Below are 27,959 nucleotides of genomic sequence, written 5' to 3' on the forward strand. Positions count from 1 at the left end.
ATAAAAAAATAAAACTTGATACTTATAGGGAAAAAAGTAGGAGAAGCAAAATTGATCAAACAGATCAGGACATCGACAAGTGACTGTGAGGTGATAGAGTAAATGCCTCGACAAGGTAAAACTGAACGAGAAAAAAAATTATAATTATGAAATAAAGACCTAGAATAAAAAATGAACGTGTGATTGAAAAAGGCTTGGTATCCGGGGAAACGAAAAAGTATTTAAAAAGTTTGAAGAAGTACAGGAAATATAAAGCAATGCATTTCATTTGTTGTTTTGTTTCGATGCTCCGCCTTATCTGGGGTGTCTCGAGAACCAAGACCTAAGACCACAAAAACTAAGTCCTTGAAAACCTAGCGTATTAGTGAACTGGAATGTACTTGAGGTCGGCTCTCCTTGTTAGGATCAGTTGGTTTAAAGCGTTAGAGTCAAAGACAGCTCATCAACAAGTTTCCGAGGCCTTAGTTCACGAGGCCTTAGGTCCAAGGGTCTTAGTTTTCGAGATACCCTCCCTTACTTTATACACGGAGAGGCCTTAGAATCCAATCACATTCGTAATGAATGATAATGAAAACACAGTTAAAAGTAGTAACTTGTTTTTCCATTCGCAATTTTTACCTTTTCTCGAGCTAATTGGTGAATATGGCGCCTTTTGAAAGTGATCAAGATCTAACAAATGTTCCTTCGATCATTGAATTGATTCAAAGTACGCAAGCACATACAAAATGCCTTGACATCTCCCTTAGCGTGAGGGCTTTTAGAGCCCGTCTTCTACCACTCTCCTTGGCAAGCCGTTGTTTGACGTCGTCACGCAACACACGCTCTCTCTCACCAATGGCTGCTTCAATCGGCGCGTATTGGTGGGGAAGAGAGAGCGTAGCGAGACGAAACTAAACAACTGCTGTGAAGGAGATAAGTCATTTATGGGAGCGCTTAAGAATAAAATTAGATCGCTAACCAAGAATTAATTTCTATCGTAGCACTATACGGAAAACTGTGTATTTTTATATAATTGTGAACGAGTTTTCGATAATTGTAAACTAAATGCGTAAAAAAGGAAATGAAACAAGAAAAAAAACACTTCAAAACAGAAAAAATGGAACAAGTTTAAAACTACTTTATTTGGTTCTCCATAAAATTATAATTTAATTTTTAACCACCAGGCTAAATTGATTCATGATTTAAGAACATCTTAGAGATACGTATTGTTTTCCAATGGAATACAGTGAAAATGCCCCCGAGTGACCTGCTTTCTTTTACAGTATAAAAAAATTCGTACCTTGATAATCTATTTAGGAAAGAAAGATCTGGTCATCAAGGAAACACTGTTAACTGAGAACAAACACTGCATATCGTTACTCCATGCTCCTCAAACAGGCTCAAATGTTTTGGATGAGTGCTAACTCAAAAAATAAATCCATAAATCTTGCGTGTCTTGTCCAGCTTCTGTCGAATACCTCACCCAAAATTCGCGATCCAGATAACGCGTTTACCAGTGTATAAAACATGTACAGTTCGTACTGCATGCAATTTCTGTCTAGTGCTTACTGAGGTATTGTTTTGAGTAGAAACAAACAAGAAATTAGCCTTGATTTCTTGCGATCACTCTGGCATTGTCTGGCGCCTTTTCAACCAGGACTGACAGCAAGGTTCAAAGTATGGAATAAATATGAATATATTCAATTATCTCAATTATCTAAGAAATTTGAGCCGGTGATCTTAAGATTCTACTGCTATTCACCGCCGACTCGTCGTCGTGGACCCCATGCTTATGAACGGTATTGACGAATTTACTTATACGTAAAACGCGAGCTTTAATGATCAAACGAATTCCCCAATAAATAAATTTTACTTCTACTGCTAAATCTGGTTGAATTTATATGGAATTTTTCAACTTTGCATTCTTGTACAATTTTAAGTGGTTTATCGGATAAGAGAGTGCTTCTCGATTATGTTCGACAAGTCAAATTTACGACAATACCCTGTTGCAGCTCTCGAAAAGTCAAAATTAGGTGAAAGAAACTTGCGGCTGTGTTAAGACAAAGGTGGAATTCATCAATGAATAGAAATTTGTCCAATATCGATATTTCCTGTGAAGATCGTGCATATCAGATTTAAGAAAATAGTGATCTGACTACGATGCCCTGTGCCGCGGATGGTAAATGCGATAATGACTAATTGTGATCTGCGGAGGCTGTTATTAGATCTCATAAGCAAGAGATTAGAGCTTTTAACCCGTTCTTAGATTTCTACCCTCTACTCAGCTTCACTTTATCGTGGCTCGTATTCTTAAGGAATCACAAAATTCCATGACTTTCCCAGGGACTTTTTCCCGAACCTTTTCCATGTCCTACGATCGAGAAGTTGGCTTCAGAACATCGCGAAGACGTTCATGTAACGAATGCATTTTTCCTTAACAATCACAAAAATTCCTTTTTTAGTCATTTTCGTTAACTTTTCATGACCCACACTCAAATTTCAAGAATTTCCAGGTTTGGAACATGATTCTGAGAAATTCCACGACCTTCTAGACGTTCATGATTCGTGCAAACCCTGTATATCCTACCTATGTTGGCCTGACATATTCCGCAGTCTACTCACGACCTCAGTTCCAACTTGTTGTAGCCATTATTTATGATTTGAGCTAAAAATATTTCTGTTTTAAGACTATAATCTAAGGACGCGTCCTCCGCAAGATCGACACGGTAAAAATTCTCTACTCAGTAGGTCAGGAGACATCCCGCCTTTATGAGCACCGTCTTCTGTAGGTCCTAACTGTTCTAAAATCTGTAGAATTTGACGAGCAGTTCCATCATTTTGATCTAACTCCACCTCATTTTGAAGTAGATTAAGTTCGTTTTCTGTCTCATCCACGCTTGAACTTTTCGACACATCAGTGTCGTCCCAGCTTTGACTGTTCGTTTCGCTTTCTAAGCTTAATTCCGCTCGCGGTACTACAACGTCGTCGTCATGTTGAGTACCAGAAATGACAGCTTCATGTTCGTGCGCCACCATCCGACTGTTTATAACGTTTTGTAACTGATGTTGCTGAATTCTGAGTTCTTTTCTTTCCTCCAGCATACGTTTGACCAATTCTTGCAGTTGGTTCATCTTATCCTGAAATCCAACAAGGGATAGCAGATGAAAAATGTTTGAGGGAGAGTTTCCCTGAAATTTGCAGGCACTGTTAAGAACTTCAAGTCACCCGTGCTAAGGGGCCGGAGGGAAGGGGGTAGGGGGGCAGGCAGTGACAAGATTGGAATTAGAGCAAGAAAGATCGTACACTCTGAAGCTCATCCGTTGACTGAAGAAGAATGTTTTGATAACAGTTCTCAAGGATGTAGGACAGAGAAAATCTGACCTAGACCCTCACAAGAGGCGCAAGATTTCTCTTCGTCCAACTCGCAAATGATTGACATTTTTTATAAGATCGAAATTGTGGAAAATGTGGAAAGATGTCTTTAGGATGGTATAAGGTTTACCCTGACGTCACCCGAAAGCTCTTGACAAGTTGGATGAATTTCCCGTTCTGTCGGCGTGAGGAAATAAATTCAACCTCTTGAGGCAAAAGTTTTATTTTCTCTGCTCCTTTTTATTTTAAGATTTCTATGTCTAAGCAGAGAAACATGCCTCCAGTAAAAGGACGCATCTTATATTTAGAGTCAGCGGGATAGATGAATAAACTATTTCTCAGCTGTTTTCACAATACTGTAGTTTCAACCATTCAGCTGATGAAAATAAAAGAGCCTGCCTATGAAATGATATCATTACGAGTTCAGAACTTAGAAACATTATTTATGTACCACAGACCTGCATGTTGGCCTTTTCGCTTGACAACTGAGCAATGATTTTCTCTCGATCTTTGTAATAAGACTTCAGAGCATTCCTCTGGGTTTGATAAAGAGTGATGTACTCCCCTACATACATTAAAGCCAAGAAACATGTCAGGTATTAGTTGAAGTTTGGAATGTAAAGTCAAAATTAAAGTCATCACAACATCAAAGTTTATACTCCACGGAGTCAGTGGGAAAATTGCACGTAAACATGACGACCTAAGACGTTGACGTTTTCTCGACTCGTTTAAGCTCTGCATTTAATTGGCGCAAAAAGTGCTGCGTCTTTACTAAAATTGTTCCACAGTAAGCACAAGCAAACCGCGATAGAACAGAAAGGGTGGAGTGGGCACTAGCTCCTCGCATTCACCGGCTAAGTTTGTGGTATTTTGCATCGTGGTGAGAAAAATTAAGAGCTACGAGCAGTATTATGGGCAATGGGTTGGGACGAATTTTGCTGAGCAATTGCATTCCCCTGAGATTGTACACAGCCTTGTCAATGTAAAATAGAAATCTTACAAGTACTCGGGCTTCAACACAAAAGCGCAACTTCCATCCTCACCACCCTGTCTGCCGTTGTATCACAAAACCAAATAACGATAATCATAATCAAAACAATCCAACGTCACCAGAGAAAGTAAATTCACAAGAGCTTCTTCATCCGGCCCTTCTCTCAATGAACTCATAGGAGGTACTCACCGATGGTCTCTGTTTCGTGGGACAGTTGTATGGTGACATGTTCAAGTTCCTGAATTCTCTCTATGAGGGACGCCTTTTCATTCATTAATTTCATGAACCGCGCCTGGAATAAATAGTCATCAAGGACATGGACAATAAACAAAGGGATATTCACTAAAATTGGAGGAAAATGCCGCAGTAGGGAGGATTAATTTTTTTTTCTCTTTAAAGTCTTCGGGAGGATGATGAAAAAGTCGACAGTGCTGCAGAAAAATTGGGCTGTTGTCATCAAGCGATAGAAACTTCTTAGCGCAGTTTCTTTCCGAGGTGGTGGATGCTTTAAACAAAATAAATTTCGTTGTTATCTTACAAGCAACAGGAACAGTAATAAAGAGAAAGTAACAATTGGGATCTGCTTATTTTCAACAACGGAAAAGTCTGAGTTCCCATGACTTCTGACAAAACATCTCCATTCATCGTCTAGGTTTAAATCGTTTTTAATTCTTTTGTCTTTCCACTTTGAGTATCGATCAGCTTTATAATTTTATCGGCACATTACCTGCAATTTGCTGAAAGCCATCTTAATTGCTTCGTGTGACATATCTTTATCACTGAGCTGATCAAGTGGAATATTGGGTAGCTCTGGCTCTTCCTTCCTCTCGATCTGATCCTTCTGTTTTTCAACTACAGCCTGCAGCAGTTGAATCTTCTGCTGCTGCTCATGAAGTTGTTGCTGAAACTGCTCTTGCACCTGTCACATGAGAAGATTCGTCACACAACAAGCAAAAAATTAATTTTCCAGCGTGCACTTAGAAATAAGGTACCGAAATGCCACGCTAAACCTTGCAAGAAATAAGGTGATTGTCACGCTATGGGATAATCAATATCGGTCACGCATGATGACTAAACTACATAATTACGGCATTCTAGATATGCTATTTCAAGCGGCTTTTTCTTGGGTCACATCAGTTTGGGTTGGTAGGTCAAGAACGCCTTCGAGAAAAGGAGCGTTTAAGATTCTAAGATTATGCGTGGTAAGAATTTTGTTGGAAAATCCCTTCATAAAACTTAGGCATAAAGATAACAATTTAAAATGAAGGAAATAAAAACGGAAGTTTTAGCTTCACCAGTTACTCTCCAGACGCAACTAACGCGCAACTTCTAATCAAAATCTCCCAACAATTACCCAACACAGATGACGCAGAGTCTGTCGGCGCAGACTCTGTGAGCAACACGCGACACCGGAATATCTTTGTTCACTGATTTCCACCGACTCGCGCAAAGAAATACGCTACGAAAGGAAGAAAGCTCGAGGGTAAAACCTTACGTACCTGTCTATATTGTTGTTGGAGCTGCTGTTTGAGCTGTAGTTCCAAGTGTTGTTGTAATCTCATCATGTCGTCTTCCTGCTGATCTTGCGTTCGATGTAAAATATCAGCCAGCTGGTCTCGCTCCATCTCAAGTTGTCGGATGGACGCAGACAATGAATCAACCTAAAAGTGGTGAAAACCGAGTCAATACAGCGGTCTCACCAATGCAAGGTTGGAGGTTGGAAGGAATGGGGGGGGGGGGGGGGGGGAAGGAGGAAGGGCTTGCTGGGAGGTCTACAGAGGCAATGCCATATGATTTCGCACAATTTGCTTATTTGCTTTGTTTCCTTCCCTCCCTCTTTTTGGCTGAGTATTTATTCCACACAGCAGTTTTATGTTGCCAGGCAGTAGCTTGGTTGCCATGGTGGGAATTGGTGAAAATGCTGCCCTCCTCTGTCATAACCTAAGGTATTGACCCTCTAATACTATTGGCTAGGTGCTGTAATAGGGGCAAGATGTAATTAAGACAAATTCACAGCCACGTCAATTGAGTGGTTTCACAAATAGTTTATAGAGGAGGAGGGGAGAGGAGAGGAGAAAGGGAGGAGAGGAGAGGGGAAAGGGAGGAGAGGAGAGGAGAGGGGTGGGGAGAGGATCACAGGAGAGTTTGCTGAACTAACCCCGTTACTCTCTACTCAATATTTCATTAACAAATCGGGGGGTGGGCGCTTGCATATTACTTCCCCATTCACTCGTCCACTTTAAACTACACCTTATCCTCACCATGTCTTCTCTGCTGGTGTATTTGGATGGTGGGGGAGGGGGCGGGGAGCTGTTGCGAGGTGCCATATTCATATCCTCACTGGAGTCCGTGTCCAGAGGGCTCTCTCCTTCGCTCACGTCTCCGTTCATGTATGAAGATGACTCCTCCAAAGTATTCTTCGTGGCTTGTATCGAGGTCTCCTCAGGGGGAAGCTTCTTAAAGGCGGCATCTCCGTTGTACACGTGACCTGCGTGAGTCACAGCTGGGTCATCTGAGTCATCTGAACCTGAGTATATATTAGTGTAACTCCATTAATTACCAATATCTTTTTTCTAATTCTCCCTTCTGGGTATTGCATATTTCCTGGTAAATCAGTTAGGAGAATTTAATGTCGATACAAGAAAACACCTTTACACTGATAAGTTTGTCTATTCTTACCACCTGCTTGGTGGATGATAAATTGATACAGTACGGAGAAATTACATGTTGATATCTTCTGAGCGTTACAGGTTAATAATCCGTGCGATTTGCCAGGACTTGAAGAACTGAAAACTTCTTCTAATCTAAGTAACTCACTCCTCGACTAACACCATCATCATCACTGGCAATCTTGTTGCCATTCCTGTTATTGGTATTGCTTTTGACGCAATACCAAGTTATAAGCAAACTTATCTCTGACGAAGGGCTAACGCTCGAAACGTCAGCCTTTGAACTCTTTACGGTGGCCAATTAACGTTTTCAACTCAGTTGATAACACGAAATTACCCTGTTACACTCTCCCGCCGACGCAGTACCACAGTTTCTTTAGAAAATTACTCCCTTTATTTATAAGTAAACTTACTCTCGCCTGGTGACGGTTCCATGCTGCTGTGGTTCTCTATACTGGATAACATTGCTTTCAGCTGAGAATTTTCGGTTGTTGCTATCCTGATCGATTCCTAAACGGAAACGGAGGTAATCATCATCTTAGTGCAAAGTCTCTATAAGAGACTTACTCGCAGAGCCTCCGGAGCTAATTTGCACGGTTTTAGGAGCATAGAAAGACTAAGAGCAAAGCTACTCCCTCTGGATGCAATACTCGTCCACTGCAGGAAACCCCTTGACCTTCCCTTCCCGCTCGGTGCCAGTCCCTCTATAACATTATAAGTCAGTAAAAAAGCGTTCGATATAATCCTGAACTAGTAGAAACGAAAGCGTATGATCCACGGTGTCATAAGCAGCCGACAACACGGGTAATACCGAATGACCAATTTCTTGTCATCAACAGTTTTCCGAACGCCATCGTGGACACTAACCAGTGCAGTCCAACGTCTTCCCTTTGCTCTGGATAAACAATACAAACTCAAAACTGGACGAAAATTTTAAAACCATTTACCGAATTTTGGTAGAAAAGTATTAGCCATGATCGTTCCACGGGTCTTGAAGGTAGTATATTATTGAGTCACTTGGTTTTAGAAGCTTATTAACGAGAGCATAATGTGGATCTGTTACCTGGGCTAACTGCAGTTCTTGTCGTAAACTGTTAGTAAGTTCAGCCTCATTCCTGTACGTCTGACTGTCCTCATTCAAGAGGAACTAGAAGTGAAAACACAAACCGGTGAGTTTCAAGATAAACCAGATATGATGATGGTACCAGATTTTATGGCGAACTGTCAACTATAAGTTGATCAAACTAGATGAACTGCCGTAGACAATTTTCGGAAAGTTCACTTTTCTATCATAAACCCTAATACAATGCAAACTGTAGCCTGCTGAGCAAGCGTAATTTTGGCGAGCGAGTTGCTCAGTATTTTCTTGATGAAAATTATAGCTGCCTTCTTTGATTTTTACACCAACGGAAGGCAGGGTGATGAAAGAGGTAATCAACATTAAAAAGGAAGGAGGGGGGAGGAGGTGGGGCAGTAGAAATCTTCTCGCCCTTCCCTTCCCCCACCGTTTACTCTAACTCTGAATCGAACGTGGCCGGTCGAATAAACGATCGCGAACTTGTAACGTTTACTCTCCCTAACAAGACGCCTGAACAATAGGCTAGGCAAACTGGGTTTTTACTTATTTTTTAAGTACGTTACTAATTTCAGATGCTTTGAGGCATAAAATGTGCCGTACCACGTCGTACCTGTTCAGTCAGCCTCGCCTCTGATTGGCTTAGCTCCTCCTTAAGAGTGGCCAATTCAAACTCTTTCTTGGCCAGCTACAAGTAAGAAGGAACAATTCTTTGTTACCTCTAATATTATTTTCTCACTGATAAACCACACTCTAGATGTTATATCCTCTTTGAACTCAGATACCAAATAAAGTTACTGAGAAGGAGAACATCAATTAAGTATTTTGCAACAAACGTTGTTATAATGCTCCACACATCTAACGAAACTATTTCTCATTTACCGCTGCGAGCTGGAGTTACAAGTTATTTCTTTTCTTAGTGTTTCTATAACTTGAACCGTGTGGGTTATGAGAATATTTCACCTGATCAACGAGAGAGAGGAATATCATAGTAAAAGAGAGTTACCTGTTCTCTGAGTGGTTCTGATGATCTATCGATTTCTCCACGAATAGCGGAAATTTCAAAGTCCTTCTGCTTGATCTGTGAATATTAATGTAAACATTTAAGGGACAATTCACTGAGCACCAACTTCTGCTTTGAACGCGATTGAAGTCAAGTATTTGAAATAGCTTGAGCCAAATCAAATTAGTTCTGCTAGAAGGGACCGCCCCACATCGTCATCAGGAAGTGTAACCGAGGGGAACGGCAATACACAACACAGGAGTTGACAGAAATTACCACAGCTCAGGATAGCGTATAATCTTGTAATCAAGGTCAATATTTTTAAGATGTTTCATCATCGCTGTGATTGTACCAACAAACTCCCGTTACTGATTAGGTTCAGTTAAATGAAGTGGTGAGTCATCTTGAGAAAGAAAATAAGATAAGCTCTCAACAATCGAGTTGGAATTCCGTAGAGTACGTTCCGGAACGAATTCTTCCTCATTGCTTCCCCCTTAGACCGTAAGTCCAAGGAAAAAAAACCACGAGAATTTGTATCAAACAGTACGTGGCTTAGCCTGGCTACTAAGATCTTTAGTAAATCTTTAATGTACTTTTAAAAGGTTTGACGAAACGATTTCTAGCAACACAGAACGGGTCCAAATTCATAGAAAAACGATTCCATAATAGTAGGGTTTGTTAACACACACACGATGTTCGACAATTGTAAAGGTGGGAGCCACGATGTGCAATTCGCAAATAGCTGCTGTCTGTTTATCGCGAAAACTAATTATCAGTGTAAAGAATGTTGTAGCTCCTCGTTGTTCAAGTAGATCGCCAAAGATGGAAAAAAGATGGAAAAAAGATGGAAAAAAGACGGAATCAGCCATAAAATACGTCACAAGGGCCAGGTTGCTAAGCTGCTAAGCAGGATTCAAAATGGCAGCGGCCGTAGTCGAAGTCTTGAAGATAATTTTCACATAGGTAGGTTACTCTTGATTTGTGGCAAAGCGTTACAAACCTGATCAAGGAACGTTTGTGACGATACATCAAGTTCATCTCGGAGTGAAGATATCACACTCTCTCCTTTGATTACCTGTTAAGGAAGACGAAATGGCGGATGAGCTGTACCATTAAAAAAGATGGCCAATACAATGGAGCAGACTCACTAACCTCTTCTCTAAGGTTGTTGTTAGCAGTTTGCACTTCTTCTGTAAGTGACTGAACCTCAGAATTCCTCACAAGGAGCTACATACAACAGAAGAATCAATAAGCGATTTGTGAAGTAGGCGAATCTCAAGTTTTTTATAAAAGATGTTTTTTTCCTGGCTATAATTTGTTCTAATAGTGTTCTGAACATTTTCAGTACATGCACACAATATCGCTAGTGTCTACCAAGGACAGATCTCCTCCTGTACTGAAACACTGATCGTAACAGCAGCTTGTACAAGTCAAAATATGCCATTTACACAAATTAACATTCGCGTCTCATTCAGGCCGCGCCTTGTGTAAACAGCGGTTCATTCGCCTCACAAAACAAAAAGAGCTCTATAGTCTCGCTAATTCTCTTTCCTTCCCTTACTACTGGATCCTAACGACACCCACCATTTGTTTGGACTCTTCCAGTTCAACTCCCACATCGCTCAGTTTTGTTGCGAGTTCCTTAGCCATATGTTGCTCAGTTTCCAAACGTGTTGTGAGCTCCATGTTTTCTTGACTCTGTCAACCAACAAGTTTATACAAGTTCAGGTTCAAGTCTGTTCGCCTTTATGCTTTTTCAGCTTATGCTCAGCGCGCTCTGGTGTACTTGATTACCAAGCAACCCTTTACCTCCCAAGACTCTTTACTGTCTGTCATACAGTTCTTCTGATGTTAGTTTGGAGAATTTGGTATTGGATCAACTTACAATCCCCTAATTGATATTTTTCTATATTCTCGTCACTTGTCTGCTTCATATTGTATTGATATTGTAAGGAGAAATTCAATCTTGGTCACTCATGGGAGTTAAAGGGTTAAAAGGGAGATAAAAGGCAAAAAGGCTGTGCAAAGACTACCGCTTGAAAAAATGATCACATCCTCATGACAGGCGGCATATATTTAGTTAAAAAAATCTGTCATGGAGTGACAAAAGTAGAAAAAGGCGAAACGAATGGGGGATTTAGTTCATATTTTAGAAGATATGAGGAAACCAAAGGTTAAAAGAACTTTTTAATGACGTTAAGCATTATACAAATACATACCATTTTTATAAATCTCTCTTCCAATTCTTCCGTCTTGGTCTTTAAATCTTTATTCTGTTTCAAAGCCCTGTAAAGAACACGAATAAATAGCTGCAGCATGAAATTTGTGGTAAAAGTGGTGGATATTTACCTAGCCGCTTCGCGGCTAGGGAAATATCCACCACTTTTTACCTCTACATTGGTGAATAATAATTAATTATCCGAGAAAATTCGATTTTGAACTTGACACTCAAGGCATTTAGACCTAGGGAGGGGGTTCATAAACTTAATCATTAGTCATAGGTACTGATGTAAATATCAACAATTTCAAACTGGATTTTCTCACATAGTTTAGCTAGTGTCGAGTGCCCGCTTTTTAGACCATTTACTGCCACTTATTCTCTTGCTGAGAAACTAACAAAATGAATTTCAAGCTGACAAGTGCTAAGAATGCAGAGAAATATCAATTAGGGGATTATAAGTTGATCCGATGCCAAATTCTCCGAACTAACATCATGAGAATTGAATGGCAGACAGAAAGGAAATCTTGGGAGTGAAAGGGGAAATAAAAAAATGAGGTTTTCTGACCTGCTGATAGTCTCCTTGTCACTCTGAACACTTTCCAGGAGAGTAGCTTTATCAACAGACTCCTCACCCAGGCGGGCTACAGCTGTCTCTAGCTCCTGTATTCTTAGTAGATATTTCTCCTGCTCCCTAAGGAAGGCATAAATAAATCAACAATGTTCAATGCGCCTTTTTCCACGAACAACAAACCTCAAGACCGAGAGCCACCAACAACTCTGAAGTATGATCTGTTGAACCCTAAAAGTCACAGAACATGTTTCCTTAAGAGGTCCGCAACGTGTTAGAAGGAAGCGAAAAACTCATTTCAGTGATGCGTATAGAACTTGAAAGATCGACTGCTGTTGAGGAGCGCAGTGGAAACAAGATGTCTTCTATGAGTAAAATGACAGTATCCTTTTGACCCCCCTGAAAACCATGTGGTCACTCTCCCTCCCCCCTCCAAAAAAAAGTTCCTCCGACCCTTGCAAGATGACTAGTCCCCAGGCTACTCCCCGTTAGAAATTTCATGCACTGTCAAGACCTGAAGTTCTCTTCATGCACAGAGACATTTAAATACAGCACGATGGTACATTGCATTACAACACTTACCTTACGAGTCTTGAATTTTCTTTACCCTATGAAGAGACATAGAAATGCATGCATCTAAAAAAACCTTTGTAATAATGTGCTAAAAGATCTGATGAAAACAGCACGTAAGGACGATAAGACAGTGTGGAAAATTCACACATTTGTATGGAAAAAGAAAACACTGGTCATCGATCGCTTGGAGTGATTATTAGGGTGGGCGTAACCCTTAGAAAAGACTGTGACTGACAAAGTGACATTTCTCCAACCTGAGCAGGAATCATTACCAGGATCAAGCAATAAGTTGTTGTCACTCATTTGTTTGAAGTCTGATTCGTTGAAACTGATTAGTCAGTTTTGCTGTTCTGTTATTGGTTGTAAGACTTAAACAGCGAAGTTCGGTTGTGAGTAGTCAGCTTCAATCTCTCGATAAGGTCAGTTTATTCTGTTGGTCTGTGTAAGTTAATGTAACAAATGAGTCATTTGAAATATCAGTATTACACAAATGGTTTTGACTTGGAAATGGGTATCGCCTAGTGAGGTTGATGCATGACAAAACGGAGACATTAATGAGTCTGAATAATGAGAAAATATTAGGGAATTGCTATGGCGCAAAAAAGAAAAAAAACTGGGTTAAAAAAGTGAGGCAATGCATGTACCTCTTGCTGTAAGTGTTCAGCCAGCCTCTGTTTATCCTCCGCTAATCTCTCAATCTCTGCTGCGGCAAGCTGTGTTGATTCTACTTGCTGACTTGCTTCCTTGTCTCGCAGATCAGCTGCGTATAACAAGAAGAGGGAGCGCATGAACGTAAGTTTAAAACTGAATTGTGAACACAATAGATTTTTTGAAGTATTCGTTAAGGGACGAACTGTAGGCGAATGTGATTTGAAATTCTTTCAAAATAACGGTGTACATGTAGGTAAATGAACTTTACCCACTGCACTCATACTGACCCAATTCCTTCTGTAAACTCTGCACTGCATCTTGAAGTTCACTCTCCTTCGCAATCAAAAACCTCTTTTCTCTGTCATGTGACTCAACCTTCAAAAGAAAAAAAAAAAAAAAAGCAAAGTTATCATAAGTTATGCGCATGTTCATACTTGTTAGCATCCGTCTGTCTGGGAAGACAATGGAGTAGCGCCTGCATTTAAACAGTCTGCGGTTCACTTGCAGTGTCTGCTGAGGCAGAGCAACACAGCGGTCAAACATTGATCATACATAAATTTTGGGCGCCCGCGCGCCAATTTCCCGCGCCAAATTTCTAAGGAAACGTAAGAAATAACCGCTGTCTCGCTAAATGAGCGAAAGTAAATTGAAATTTTCATCGAAATCTGTAAAAGGAAACAAAAGTAAGGAAAAGGAAAACTCGAGACTTTTCAAACACAAAGCTTATTCAAGTACGGGTATCCTGTTGATTTAAAAGTCTGTTTTGGGCTTTGGCAAAAAGGTTATAAGCTTTGAAAACACCGTGACTTACTGGCTTGTGTAGTTGTTTGTAACTCGTGCGAGACAACTTGATTCTGACGGCCTGAAAGCGCGCCACCTATTCCTTACAACGTTCGTATATGCGCAGACGTTCGACCGCGGCGTTAATAACACTAGATCACACAAAATTTAAAGGAGGACGAGGGCCAACCTTTTTGAAGGCATAATTTCCCTTTAACGTTGATTCGTGAAAAGTGTGCAGCTTTGAAATTATTAGAGTTAATACTTTTAGGTAATAAGCTTTCGATAAATTTACGATTGAAAACTGGGAAACTAAAACCAAAACAATTACAAGAGCCAATCAAAACAGAGTTAAAATTCACACGTAGCCAATATTATTGAAAGCAAAGTTGTATCTACGGCAGCAAATCGAGAAAGTCAGAAAAGCAAGTCTGGATGGGGAAGGTTTTGCATCTGCCTGGTTAAAAGGGTGACAAGAGTTTCCAATACCAAACAAAGAGCGCAGTGAGAAGAAACGGGAGATTTGTTAATAAAGGAAATTTCTGACATGGCCGAGTGGCAGCGATGCTCTTCGACGCGGCAAAATATTAACAATAATTAGGCGAGACAACGAAGAGTAAAAATAAGAATTTACGAGTTTATTGTCAAAACTATCACAACTTGTTCGGGAAAAGTTTCGCCGGACCGGCAACGATGCACGCTGTTAGGATTTTCATCCCGTGAATACGACTAAAGGTAAGAAGCTTCAAGTCCAGTGAAAAATTAATCACGCGAAAATTCCTTTGTTTCCTCTTTTCGAGTTTCTCAAAACTCGTCATGAGCATCCGGACACTCGACTCGAACGTCTCGAAACTCGACTTGGGCCTTGATCCGCGACGTTTAGGAGGATCAAGTTTCGTGGTTATGTTAACTTACTCTTGAGCGGTAATGTGATGCAAATTCCCGATAAAATCGTCATTAGGTTAGAAAATGCTCTCTCCAGAACCTACATGTAAATACGTCTGCTATAAAAGCACTTCTTCGAAATTTAGGGGTAAATAAAGAGTGAAGTAAATGTTTTCAAAGCAACTGAACTGACCTCATCTGTCAAGGCTCTTAACTTTCTCTCATACTGGTCTACTTCTTCTGCGTGCTGTTGTAGGAGTTCTCCTTTATCTGTTGCAATTCTTTGTACAGTACTATTAACCTTTGATGACAAGGGAAAAAATATACAATAGTCAGAATAACATCCCCATATCTGGTCCACAACAATTTTTCTTGGTTCCAGTACAGTAAATACCACAATTTTTTTTGCTGTTGATGGTATCCTACATCTTAATATTTTGCAGAAGTTGTGATTTTAAGCATCAAAATATTATCTAGTTTGTACTATTCCTTTATTCGACCAACTGAAAATGAACTAATATACAGTGCAGCTTACCTGTTCTAATCTACTCTCCAGTTCGGTTTTCTCGCATTGTAATTGCTCAATTAACTGGTGGCTTGCTGAAGAGTTTGGCTCTCCTGAAAGCTTTACAAAAGGGACAAAGGCAAAGTTAAATGATCCGTCACCCCCTCTAGCAACTGGCAGTTAGAAAAAAAAAATATATATTATATATAAATATTTTAAGAGGAAAAAAGGACGCAACTACATTTTCCCGACAAGCCTGTTTCGTGAATCGCTTCACTCTTCAGGGGTTTAAGTTGCGTCCTTTTTTCCTCTTAAAATATTTATTCCGCTCTGCTTCAAATTCCTACAAATTAGGGGATTATTAGTTGATCCAATACCTAATTCTCCAAACTGACACCTGGGGAATTGTTTGGCAGATAGTGAGGAGAAGTACTAGTGACATCTTGGGAGTAACAGAATTCACACCAAATTCTCAGAGCTAAAATATCAATCCTCAGGTCCTTAAAATCATTATGCATATTCTTCATACTGTTCTTTATACATTTACAATAGTACTGACAAGGAGAAATTGTCTTGCAATCAAGAGTTTCTTTAGTTCATGATCATTTCCTTTATTCTCATTACTTTGATGTGCGATTCTATGGTGATATTGTAAGGAGAAATTAGATGCTGGTCACTCTTGAGGGTCAGAAGGATAAGGAATGTCAAGCAGATAGTAAGGAGAAATGATATTGCCATCTTAAAGTGAAAAAATTAATCAATGTGAGAAATTGAGAGGACAAACCTGCTGAACCACAAGTTGAGCCTGTTTCAACTTAAATGATAATTCTGATTCAGTCTTGCTCAAATCTTCACACTCAGAAACCTAGAAGGTTGAGATCAAAACAAAATAATGAATACCTCATTTACCAAAGAGTTTTTATTTCACTAGCCTTATTAACCCTTTCAAACCTAGGATTAATAATAGTAATTGAGTGGAGTACAATTTGGCCCAAAATCAAATGCATTATTTCAAAATCAAACAAGTGCACAGCATGAGTTTGATTTGAAATCAAAAGTATGATTTCAGACCAAAATTGCATGGCACAAAGTTCAATTACTAGTTTATTTCATCACAAAATTCAGTGGCTCAGATACTGGATTTCCTAGTCTATACAAATATTTTGTTGATCCAGTAGTGAGCTGATTTGTAGAAATTTGAAAGCAAAGTTGTTTTTCATTTTCCTGCAGTTTCATTGGTGTCTTTAAACAAGCAATTGGTTGTTCCATCTCAGTGAAGCTTCCCAGTTGGCCAGGAAAAAGATGCAATTTATAGCAAAAAAATGGTGCGATTTGCAAAAAACCAATGAGAGCCAAGCAGATTACAAGGATCACCAGTGATTTCAAAATGGATGCAATAAATGTTCATTCCCAGCACTGTCTGTCATCTATTTTTCATAAATTTTGCTTTTGCTAAATCAAACAATATCCCTGGCTTGATTACCAGTTGCTGTTTGGGAATACGAGCCTGTACTCCTCCCTTCAAGTAAATACTGGACACTGGAGGAAATTGTGGAGGAAATTGCGGAGGAAATTGTGGAGGAAATTGTGGAGGAAATTGTGGAGGAAATTGTGGAGGAAATATTGGAGGAAATATTGGAGGAAATTGTGGAGGAAATTGTAGAGGAAATTGTGGAGGAAATTAATCCTAACAATATTCCTAACTGATCTTTTTCTTTCTTCTCAACACCTTTCTGCCTGAAATGTATTGATAATGTAAAGAGAAGCTCCTCATTAGTCATTCCCTTGTTTGGTCAATCTTGGGAGTGAAGGGGTTTACTTTCTCACTCTCAGGAGCATTCAACAAATTACACATAATTTCTCTCTATAATATCAACACAATTTCAAACAGAAAGGTGATAGGAAGAAAGAAAATTTGAACTAAGGAATAGTTCTTTCATGTAAAATTTTCAGAGCAACAGTGATAAAGTATGAAAAACAGCAAAGAGAACTGATATCGAAATCATGAGAACATGTCTAGGAGTCTACAGAGAAACAAACATGTAAATGAATGTAAGTGTCTGGATCAGCAAGACATAATGTGTTCCAATAAAAGACTTTAAAAGTTGCAATCTTTTAAGTAAATGCGCTTGTAACATCAAAGAGAAAATTCCTGAACATATGATAGAAGAGCTAAACTTTGATTTGTTTGCTCCTCTCACAGTTTTGAGCCTCTCTAAACTTGAATCTAACTGGATCCTCAGTCTTGCGGGACTGAGAGTTGTTGTTCAAGTTTTAAGTGACAAAATATTTTTACTCTATGATCTGTTATAGAGTGTAATGTAGCGATGTGTCAAGTTGAATGGGTTTATCACTGTAGTTCACAATGCTGCCTTGGGACAAACCTTGGATTCTAACTTCACTCTAAGCTCAGCATTTTGTTGTAAAAGTTCTTCCTTTTCTTGGCTGAAACCAGAAACACCCCAGAGCATACAAACAATAAATTAGTAGAAGTCCATAAATCAGTGCAGTTCATAAAAACATTCAAACACCCCAAGAAAGAGAAAATTGCAAAGGGCTAAAAAAAAAATAACACAAGGTCTGGGGCAGGGTTTCATAAAATAATTCAGCAATCACAAGGATAGGAAAAGGAGAATATAAGAAGTAAAGAGGCTTACATTTTTTCAATATGTGGAAAAGTAAATAATATGATTATATCGTGCATATGTAGACATGAAACTCAAAGAAAAATTATCTAAATTCTCTGTAGTTTATTTAAAGAAGTTCTCTGGAGGTGAGTGTTACATTAAAATATAATATCAAGCCTAACAGTATTTTCTGGAACATCATACTACCTTGTTATGCAGATGCTATGCATGGAAAACCAACATCTATGGAATCATGTCTATCTTTTTAGTAGGACTGTGAAGTAACATCATGCATAACAAACCTCCACGTACAAATTAGTCGTAGGGAAACTTACTTTTGCGTGTAATTAGCTGTCTGATATTTATCTCTTTCTTGCCGAAGTTGCTTCACATCCTGTTAGAAAATATGATTGCTTGATTACAGGAATACTTTGGCGGAGCCACAACAAATTTTACAAAGTTGCAAATGTTAACATATGACTGCTTTTCTTTCTTTTTCTTCCTTTCTTCTTGCATGTTTTCCATCCTACAATGGTTGAGCTAGTTACAAGTAATTTCCCTGTTTTTTTCTTCAAAGATCCAATGATATGACCCCATTCTCACTCACAACCCAACAATCATTCAAGATTTCATATCAGTGCACAGCTTGCATTCCAATGAGCTGCACCTGCAGCAAGCAGCTATTTCTGGACCAGTCTACCAGATTGCATAACTCCTTTATACTAAGGTCTTTTTGAGATGTCCTTCAATAAAAGTGCACCAGGGCTGTTTAGGTCATACAATGAACTATTGCAAACAAGGCTTGGTTAGGTTGCTGAGTGCAGTGTATCAGAAACATAATTAATCTGGCTATATGGTTATATTGAAGGATAAAACAAAAAACTGATACATTTTAAAGTGGATAAACTTACATCTTCATACTTTTCACAGGTTGCAGTGACATTTGCTAGATTTTTCTCAAGCTCAGCTGCTTTTTGTCGAACAGTTTGTAACCTGCTTGTTAGTTCTGTGTTTTCACCTGACATGGAATGAAGAAAAGAGGCTTTGATTGAATCAACAGTAGAAAATCAGAAATCAAATGAAGTAAATGTTCTAAGCCGAGGAGAAACAGTTGAATTTACAGCCTGATTATCCTAATTATTAATTATCCAGTAATGTAATTGTAGTCCTTAAAACTTTGTTTCTCTATGACAGTACTTCATGTATTCCAATCTAATTCAGATTATAATGAAGATTTCTGGTATCTCAACTGTTATAAGTTTGGTTTTGTCAAAATTGAGTTTGTTAGCTTGGCCATGATGCCACAAGGGAACAAAATAAGCTCATTGGAACATGTTGGGATGATGATGACAATTGAAACAAACCAATGACAGTGTGTCACTTAAGTAGTGACCCAAAATCTATTAATTCCTACACTGACTACAACTAGCAGTATAGCAGTTGAAACATGGTGCTATCCCAAGTCAAACAAACTAACAGTTCAATAATCATTTATGTTACTGACTGCAAGACTCAATGCGCTGCATTTGAATGCCAGACAATTACTTCCTTAACTCTGACAATGATCTCCACTGAGATTGTAAAAAAAATAAATGGTCTTGTTCACTTTCAATAGTCTTTTCACCCTTAACTCACCCTTACAACATCAATACAATATCAAGTAGAAGAGTGATGGGAATAAAGAAAAATATCAATTAGGAGATTATTGGTTGATCCAATGCCAAATCTCTGAAGCAACAGTAAAATAATTGTATAGCAGACTTTAAGGAGAATTACTGATGAGATCTTGGGAGTGAGAGGGTTAAGGACTACCATCATCCACACCACCAGAGGACATACTTAGCAAGGCAGAAAAATAAAAAATAGGAAGAGAAAAACAAGAAGTTTGAACAGTGAGTTAAAGATAAGGCAGAAGAGAAAAACTACAAGAATGACAACTTAATGTATACTTAAGTGCATTCCTAACATGCAGCTGTAAGTAAGTCATCATTGGATCCAAATAGAACATGCTGCCTTTTACTATAGACACATACACACAGTATGCATGTCACTATACATAACCAATTTATTTAACAAACCAAACCTGGACATCCCTCCACAATATGCAAAAGAATTTCTAATCACCTTTCACCATCTTGAAAGTGAACAATCATTGGGTGCAAAGTGCACAAAGCTGGAAATTATGCATTTGCATTTGAAAATACAGCATCAAGTCCTGTGGCACAGGCCTAAGTTACATTCAAGTTTACAATTATCATCTCTATTCAGTGTAATCACAAGCAACCTACTTTGTTTGATTTCATATTTCCTCTGCAGTTGTGACACAGAGCTCTGAAGCTCTTGTTTCTCTCCCACTAGAATACCTATCGTCTGAATATGAACCTGGATGAAAACAAGAGCACAGCTTTAAAAAATACTGTACAAAAATACAACAACAAAAAACGACAGTGACTCACAAACTATTTACTAATCAACAAATTCAAAACAGAATCTACACATTGAAGGATTTTCATCCAAAAGCAATCATCTGATAATCACTTCTGTAGGTTGTACTTTGAAATTTCAACGTTTAAGAGGATATGACAATAACAGAGGTTGACAAAATATAAGAACGGATTCAGAAACCAACATACACTATATCTCTTCCATAATTGCTTATAATGATCAGGCATAGACATGTAGAAGCTATTAATTTTACAGATAGAAGCAAAGGCTAATGACCATCTACATCAGGCTTTGACACCTCTTATCAGGAGCATATTTCAATGGCCATATCTGTTGCTAAGAGAAACATCTTCATGTGCAATATTTCACAGCAATAATTAAAAATAGTTTATAGATTTCTTCAGTTTTTTTATATTTATTTATTTTACATGTTAAAATGACATATACATGTATTTCTTCAACTCTCACCTCAAGCTGTTCTTTCAGTGACCTCTGTTCCAAAAGCTGTTTGTTTGCCAACTCTGTTCTTTCCTAAAGGAAAGTTGATATGGATCATGCCTAAAATTTTTAACAGCTACAAGTACATGAAATTCACAGTTTTTTTTTTTTTTTTTTTTTTTTTTAAGAATTTAAGCAGTGTTCTCCAGAGACACAGATGGTCAGCATTTTCCATGACCACTTGTTTCAATACTACAGACTACTTTGATTTATCAAAGCAATAACAAAAATACCTATCTTGATCAGAAATAAATTTAAACCTATCCAGTTAGCATTTGTTCATGCATATGGCTGGCTGCGAAAACAATTTCTGGAAAAGGTTGTTGCAGTACATGTGTAAGAGCAGGATACAGCATGTACATGTAAAAGTAATACATCCCAGAAGAAAAGAAATAGAAGGCAAAGAATCATGCTTTGCTTTGTTATACACACTGATTACCTTATCCATCATTGCATTTAACTATAAATTTAGTATTGTACATCAAGCACACAGATCATGGCCACTCAGTAATCAAATAGTTTATGTATAACTGCACATATATCCACAGGTATTATATCATTAACTTTAAAAATTTAATTTTTGATACTCTTACTCGTTTTATCTGTTCCTGAAACTGTATTATTTGTCTTCTCTGCAATACAATAAGGGTATAAAAAATAAAACAATATGAAAGGGAAAAACAAATGTAAGAGTAAAACGAAACAAATAAAACCCTAGAAATGTTTAAGGAATGCTGAACTATTGTTTACTCTAACACTTTTATGTACAGTACAATTTGAACCATTTCAACGAGACTTGTAGCTCACTTTTAAATAAAATCATTACAAATTTTTCATGGTGCAATTTCTTCAATTGCTGCATCTCAACAGATATTTTAATATGTACAAGTTACCTGTTCATTAACTTGACTGTTTAGTTGTTCATTGGATCTCTTATAAGACTGTACTCTATCTTCAAGCTCATGGTTTCTACTCTGAAAATCACAAGAGAAAGAGGTGTTGCAATACATGTAAACAACTTTCCTTTGAACTAAAAGTAGGTTGCTTTTGAAATTTTAATCATCATTATCCTACAGTACAAAGATCAAGTAACTACCTATTTCAAAAACTTGTTGACCAGTAAGAGAAAAATTTCTAATTAATACAGTACACCTGAACATGAAGAACTACAGTACACACATTGACTTAGTTTTAAGCTAGTATGGGGTTGAAGTCACCCATGTAGAAAAAAAAATGAATGGTACTAAGAAGTATATAAAGTCTGTTCATCAAACAGCAAAACCTACTCTCAAATATCGCACCTTTTATAAACTGGACAATAGTGTACTGATTGAATAAACTATCCCTTAATTGAATTGCAGATACTTACAACTCTTAACTCACAAATCAACTAAACAACATGTGTCGGAAAAATCACACATATATATACTGGTTATTTGATGATGATGCAAAACCATTAAATTAAGTTAAAATCAATAATGTCCTGAACAAACAAAACCTATCAACTTGTGACAAATTGATATACAACATGACTGCTTGTGACACGATTCTACAACACCAGTAAGAAAAATTCACAAATACAGTATTCTTGAGTAATGATTGTGACAGGAATAGAAACAATAACAATGAAACAAAACAAAAGACAAATCGACTTAATAATTGCATTTGGGTGAAATTGGCTTTTTGATAAAAGTATGAGCATGAAAATTTAAAATAACACAAGCAGAATTGCTGAAAATTCCCTCCACTTGACAAAAAAAAGTACATGTATTGCTGACCTGCAGGAGCTACACAGTTCAAAACATTTTTCAAATACTGTAGAAGCAGACTCACACACCTCAAGAGATTTGATTTCATGAAAAAGTGGATCTTCACCATTGATATAGTGATCCTACCAAGAGAACATCACAGTTCATGAAAATATTAAGTTACAACCATATACACTGAGTAATACCTGTACAGTAATGTTTGGATATTGCAACCATGGAATGATATTCCAAGTATTACTTTCAATAAAGTACCAGGCCCTATATATTTACAGTTCAAAGTTTTTAGAATTCTGCATCACTTATAATAAGCAACTGTTGCATGAGGTTAGGCATGATATCATGAATAATAGCTAAACTGGGTCTGAGTTATCTGCCTCAGTCTTCAGCTTTGGCAGATGACAAAGACATGGGGTTTGATCATTCAAATTATCTTAAAGAAACCAAATGACAAATGTATACCTGCTGCAAATATTGAATTATATGTCAACTTCACATGCTTTTGTATACTGATTAATTAAAATACTCTGCTCTTGACCAATCAAATTTTCCATACTAAGTCCAATCAGACCAGCAAATTGCCTACTTTTTTAGTAATTTATGTAAATTTTTGTTGGCAAAGTTTTACTAGTTACCATGGCAATGGCAAAATCTTTGCATTCTACAAAAAAAAACACTGTAGTATACATGCACTAGTTACTACTTTGCACAGTAGTATCACTAAATCAGAAGTCAATTTTCCTCACCTGGCTGACTGTAAGTCCATTTATTTGTGAACACTGAGAAACAAATCATAAAATTTCAAAGACATTAGCATTTCATTTTGCAGAGCTAAATCATGTACTCTATGGGTAAAACAAATTATATTTACAGCTTAATTTGAAGACATTGTACACACATACACACATGTAGGTACATGTTAGCACTTACGAGTTGTTTTATTTTTTCAGTGGTTGAGTATTCTCTGCAAAATAAAAGATTACCACAGTTTGTTGGTGACAATCAGAAATCCCACAGTATTACAAGGATAAAGTTATGGAAGGAAAAACCCTTTCATGTTTTAGGTAAGAAAGTGCAATTCACCAAAAACATCTGCTGCCACCATGAGAAGCTCATGGCATGAGTGTACATAAAAACTGGAGTTTTAAGAGCAGAAGGGTGCAGGGCAAATGATGCCATCTCTTGGTCAGGTTAAGCATACATGTAATACTTTCTCTTTGTGCTTGTTTCACATTTAACCAGGGTTTAAAGGGAGTATTTTCTTTTCCTTCTTTCTTTTTTTTCTCCTAACTACCTCCTGCACAACAGCATTTGGAAACAAGGGACTAAAACTGTTAGATCTTTCTGCTTTAGTTTTCTCATATCCCAGGTCACATGACCAGTTTTCCATATTTCCATTGTACATGAGGTTGAAGTTTGTGATAAAAAAAACCACCATCTTGATCTTTGTCCTTATTTTTTTTTGGACTGTGGACTAATACATTTCAAAAACAATACACCAGGGAGAAAATTATAGGAGACAAATACATGTAAAATACACAGGATACATGCTCACAAATTAACTTTTATGGAAAGTTAATTTGAGAAAAAGGCTTTTTCCACATACCTGTCATTTGAACCAGATGGAAGAGGATGATCAACAGCTCCACCAACCAATTCCTTAAAGAGAGCAGGCAAATCCTGATCAGTAATAATGTCTTTTCTCCTTACTTCTGTACTGGGTAATGCATTAAAATTTTGAAAAGTTTCATGTTGGTCACTACTGGGAATTTAAGAAAGGTTAAAATTTACCTACTGTCTGTTTGTCTAGATGCATTTAATCATATCAAAAATTTTTGTGAGTAATAAAGATGAACTAACTTGTGGTTGATTGCTGAGCTCCTCTGAAAGATGTGTTCTGTGAATAAAAAACAAATAGTTAATCACCAATCTCCTGGCTTTCTTGCTTAACACTCTTCCAAGATGTTGGTAAGTCTATCAGCAGACAAAAAAATTTTTATGAAAACCAATTGAGATCTGAAATCTGAGGTCAGGATAGATGATTTTGGATCATGAACCACATCCAAAATGACTAAATGTCATCCCTTCTTTAAATTAAATTGTTAGGGGGAAGCCTCAACTGAAGGATCAAGTTGCCATTAAATTGATGAAAATGTCTCTTTTTATGAAGATTCCTCTGTCAGTAACAAAATGTATAAAACCTGAAACAGATACAGGTAATATTGTTGTTTGAATTTCCTGTTCAGCACTGTACTGATAGTATGATGTGATACCCTTGGAAAAAGAATCCACAAAAATAAAACCTCCAATAGAAAATCCAATTGCTCTTCAAGATGATACTGTAACATTAAAACCAGTTTTCTCTCTTTATAAAAAAAATCATCACAGCTTACTTTTAGGTAAGAGATTTAGCAAATCTCTGAAAGACCAATTCATTCTGTAACTGGGAGACTACTGCTTCTACACTGAAGACAATCTTAACTGGGTGAGTTGGCATAGTTACGATGTCTGAGTACATTAGCTACAAAACTTGAAATAAAACAGTCTACTTTGCAGCCACATCCACAAACTTCATTATAATTACACTTTACATACCCATTTACAGGTAATAATGGTGGGCTGAGATGATTTACCTTTGAAAAAAACAAAACAGAACAAATATGAGTAAGTACACTTTTTCAACAATATTACTTACAAATGTTTGCAAAAAGACTCAGTGGTTCATTTAACCTATATAGACTGTACCAAACATAATATATGTGTACAACAAAGCTATGCCTATTTCATGTATGGTTATCCTTTTATTCACCACTGAAAGACAACAAATGAATCATTTCATCTGTGTAAATAGTTAAGTTTCAGTGTGGTAATACAGGTGAATTGATCATATGAAGAGATACATATAAATAACATGACATGTGCAAGCTGAAATAAATTACAACACTTTTCTAATTTTACATGAAGTTAAATCAAAGTCACCTAGAGACACTTTGGATTTTCTAAAGCTGACATTTTGATGGTTAGTACCCCTTTGTCCGAGTGCTGATGAAGGGCTGATACTCGAACATTGGTATTAGAAACTCTTTACAGTGGCCAATTTACATGATTATGATCTCAGTTCATACAACCAAAATTATCTTGTAAACCTCCTCCTTTGTCCATCCCCCTGCTCTGGTGGAAAGGTGATAACAACAGTGTATTTCCACATAATGTTTAGGTGAAATTCCTCAGCAATTTATATTTTTTTGAACTTCCAAGATCTAATTAGTAATTCTCCTTACTGTTCACCATACATTTCTGATTATATTAGTTCTAAGAATCTGGTACTGGATCAACTAATAATAGTATACCATATTTATTTGATTAAGTGCCCATCTCAAATAAACACCTCATTTTAGGGCAAAAATATTAAATAAAAGCTGCCCTTGAATAATAGACTCAAAATGTACACAGCAATCAATGCTTCGATCGCTGTTGGAAATTTTAGGTGAACCAGACACAAATCCTTTTGAATGTACCAGTTGTGATGTTGAGAAAGCATACCTGACATTAGATCTTTATTCACTTTTATTACCTTCATGTATTAACATGCAGATTGTGAAATTGAGAATGATATAAAAAATGATTTTTTTAGACAAGCATGTTTCTGTTTTTTTAAAATTAAAATGGTCAGTGACCATACTATTGTTTTTGTTTGTAAGAAATAAACTGGATTTTAAATAAATGCCTCCCTCGTATAAATGCCACCCTTCAATAAACACTGCACTTTTAACTGAATAAATACGGTACCCTCATGGATGTTTCCATTGGTCTCATCATTGGAATTTAACAACTAAACTACAGATCTTTTCAAGTAACTAGGATTACTTTATAGGGGGTAAGTTTCTAAAGAAACTGTGGTGCTGTGTTAGTGGGGTAATTTAGTTTAGGTCAGGTAATTTAGTGTTAACAACTGAGTTGAAAATGTAAATTGGCCACCAAGAATAAAAAAGCTGATGTTTTGAGTGTTAGCCCTTCATCAGAGTGATTTAAAACGTCAGCTTTTTTACCCTTTATGGTAGCCAATTTACGTTTTCAACTCAGTTGTTAACACTAAATTACCTAGGATTACTTTAAGGTTCAAATGGACAACATTTACAAACAGCTACCATGCAAAAAGGGGTAAATCCCTTTAGATCAAAATGTATATGACAGATAATTACCTGTGGGAGGTATAAATTGCTATGCTCTTATTTAGCTTCAGGCAGATTAGAACTAGTTATGATACTTGAAAACAATTTTATTGATATGATATTGTGAATGAAAATTTGGCAATATCCACATGTGGATTGCTGGTCAATGCAGATTTTTATGGTTAGTGCATGGCTGTACATTTATTTTATTATTAAAAATGACTAATTTTGAGACAATTTACAACAAACACTGAAATTCAAATTTAAATAGCTCAATTAAGATATTCATTCAGTAAGCAAGATCACTAAAGTATTTACAAAAGTACGTTCACTTAGAAATCAGCTAACCTGTAGTTCTGATCTGAAATTTTGTTCAAACGAAAAGGAACCCAAATATATTCAATTTGGGCGAGGGCAGACCACTTTTTGCCGAAAATTCGAGCTGCTAAATCATAAACCAACCAGAGAACGCCAAATCGCCCTTAGGTGGTATCAGCTGAGACTGTATATAAACAATGTCTGAATGAAACAAGCTTTGCTTTCGTGTACCTGGCCCAAGGAAAACGAGCAAGATTGGAAAACAAGAAGGCATAAATTCAGATAACTTAAAAAGTAAACTACAAATAATTAGTCAGTGGATAGTAACTGACTGAGTGAGCGTGAATATCTTCTAAACTGAAGGACAAACTTCCACATTAACGCTACAAAACCCAAACACTTTTTAAAACACACTCTTAGTAACTATAGAGCCTACCGATCTAAAAGGATCTGTGTGTGCGAAGAAGAAAAAGACACACACGAAAGATTTATACTAACATTTTCGTTTGCTGTTGACAAGTTCCCTCCGGATTCTGATGAACTCGGTGAATAATTCGACGAGCAATCTACACTACGTTCCACATCCTTTACCAGCGGACTCGAGGAAGGAGTCCGTTTTTGTTGAAATTTCTTGAGCTACAAGGCATAAGAGAGAAATCAAACCTCACGACCATGAATTAAAATGTAGTTTTTTCCCGATAAAAAACAATTGCGATAATGTTGTACCTTTTTCCTGGCCGCGGCCAGCTTTTCTTCCCGACCACTATCAGCCATTTACAAGTTCACGACATTTTGCCACATACATTTAAGCTTAGTTGCCTCGCTTCACAACACAGACCCATCATGCTGCGCGGGCTTTG

The 27,959-nt window shown here is 37.4% G+C and overlaps 1 protein-coding gene across 2 annotated transcripts; it reads right to left on the minus strand.

Annotated features, from left to right (window-relative positions):
- Positions 1-1,101: 1,101 nt before the first annotated feature.
- On the minus strand, positions 1,102-27,939 carry LOC113679087 (golgin subfamily A member 2). Of its 2 annotated transcripts, none has more exons than XM_089204483.1 (36): positions 27,826-27,939; positions 27,598-27,735; positions 25,205-25,242; positions 24,470-24,506; positions 24,216-24,268; positions 23,540-23,573; positions 23,356-23,388; positions 22,681-22,734; positions 21,737-21,817; positions 21,437-21,475; positions 20,814-20,876; positions 20,189-20,282; positions 18,812-18,918; positions 18,236-18,294; positions 17,682-17,718; positions 16,058-16,138; positions 15,304-15,393; positions 14,962-15,069; positions 13,391-13,478; positions 13,097-13,212; positions 12,462-12,487; positions 11,877-12,002; positions 11,310-11,376; positions 10,675-10,788; positions 10,243-10,317; positions 10,091-10,165; positions 9,094-9,168; positions 8,701-8,775; positions 8,076-8,159; positions 7,426-7,522; positions 6,605-6,870; positions 5,843-6,004; positions 5,071-5,262; positions 4,533-4,635; positions 3,811-3,917; positions 1,102-3,117 (listed from the first exon to the last, which is right to left on the minus strand). In XM_089204483.1, exons 1-36 carry the CDS (start codon positions 27,871-27,873, stop codon positions 2,668-2,670), a joined length of 3,492 nt encoding a protein of 1,163 aa, XP_089060609.1. In that variant the 5' UTR covers positions 27,874-27,939; the 3' UTR covers positions 1,102-2,667. The 2 variants fall into 2 exon arrangements, with proteins under 2 accessions (XP_089060609.1, XP_089060608.1); XM_089204482.1 differs by having other exon boundaries at positions 17,658-17,718.
- Positions 27,940-27,959: the final 20 nt, after the last annotated feature.

This window comes from Pocillopora damicornis, chromosome 4 (assembly GCF_964200805.1).
Source record: "Pocillopora damicornis chromosome 4, jaPocDami1.2, whole genome shotgun sequence".
Taxonomy (NCBI): Eukaryota; Metazoa; Cnidaria; class Anthozoa; order Scleractinia; family Pocilloporidae; genus Pocillopora; species Pocillopora damicornis.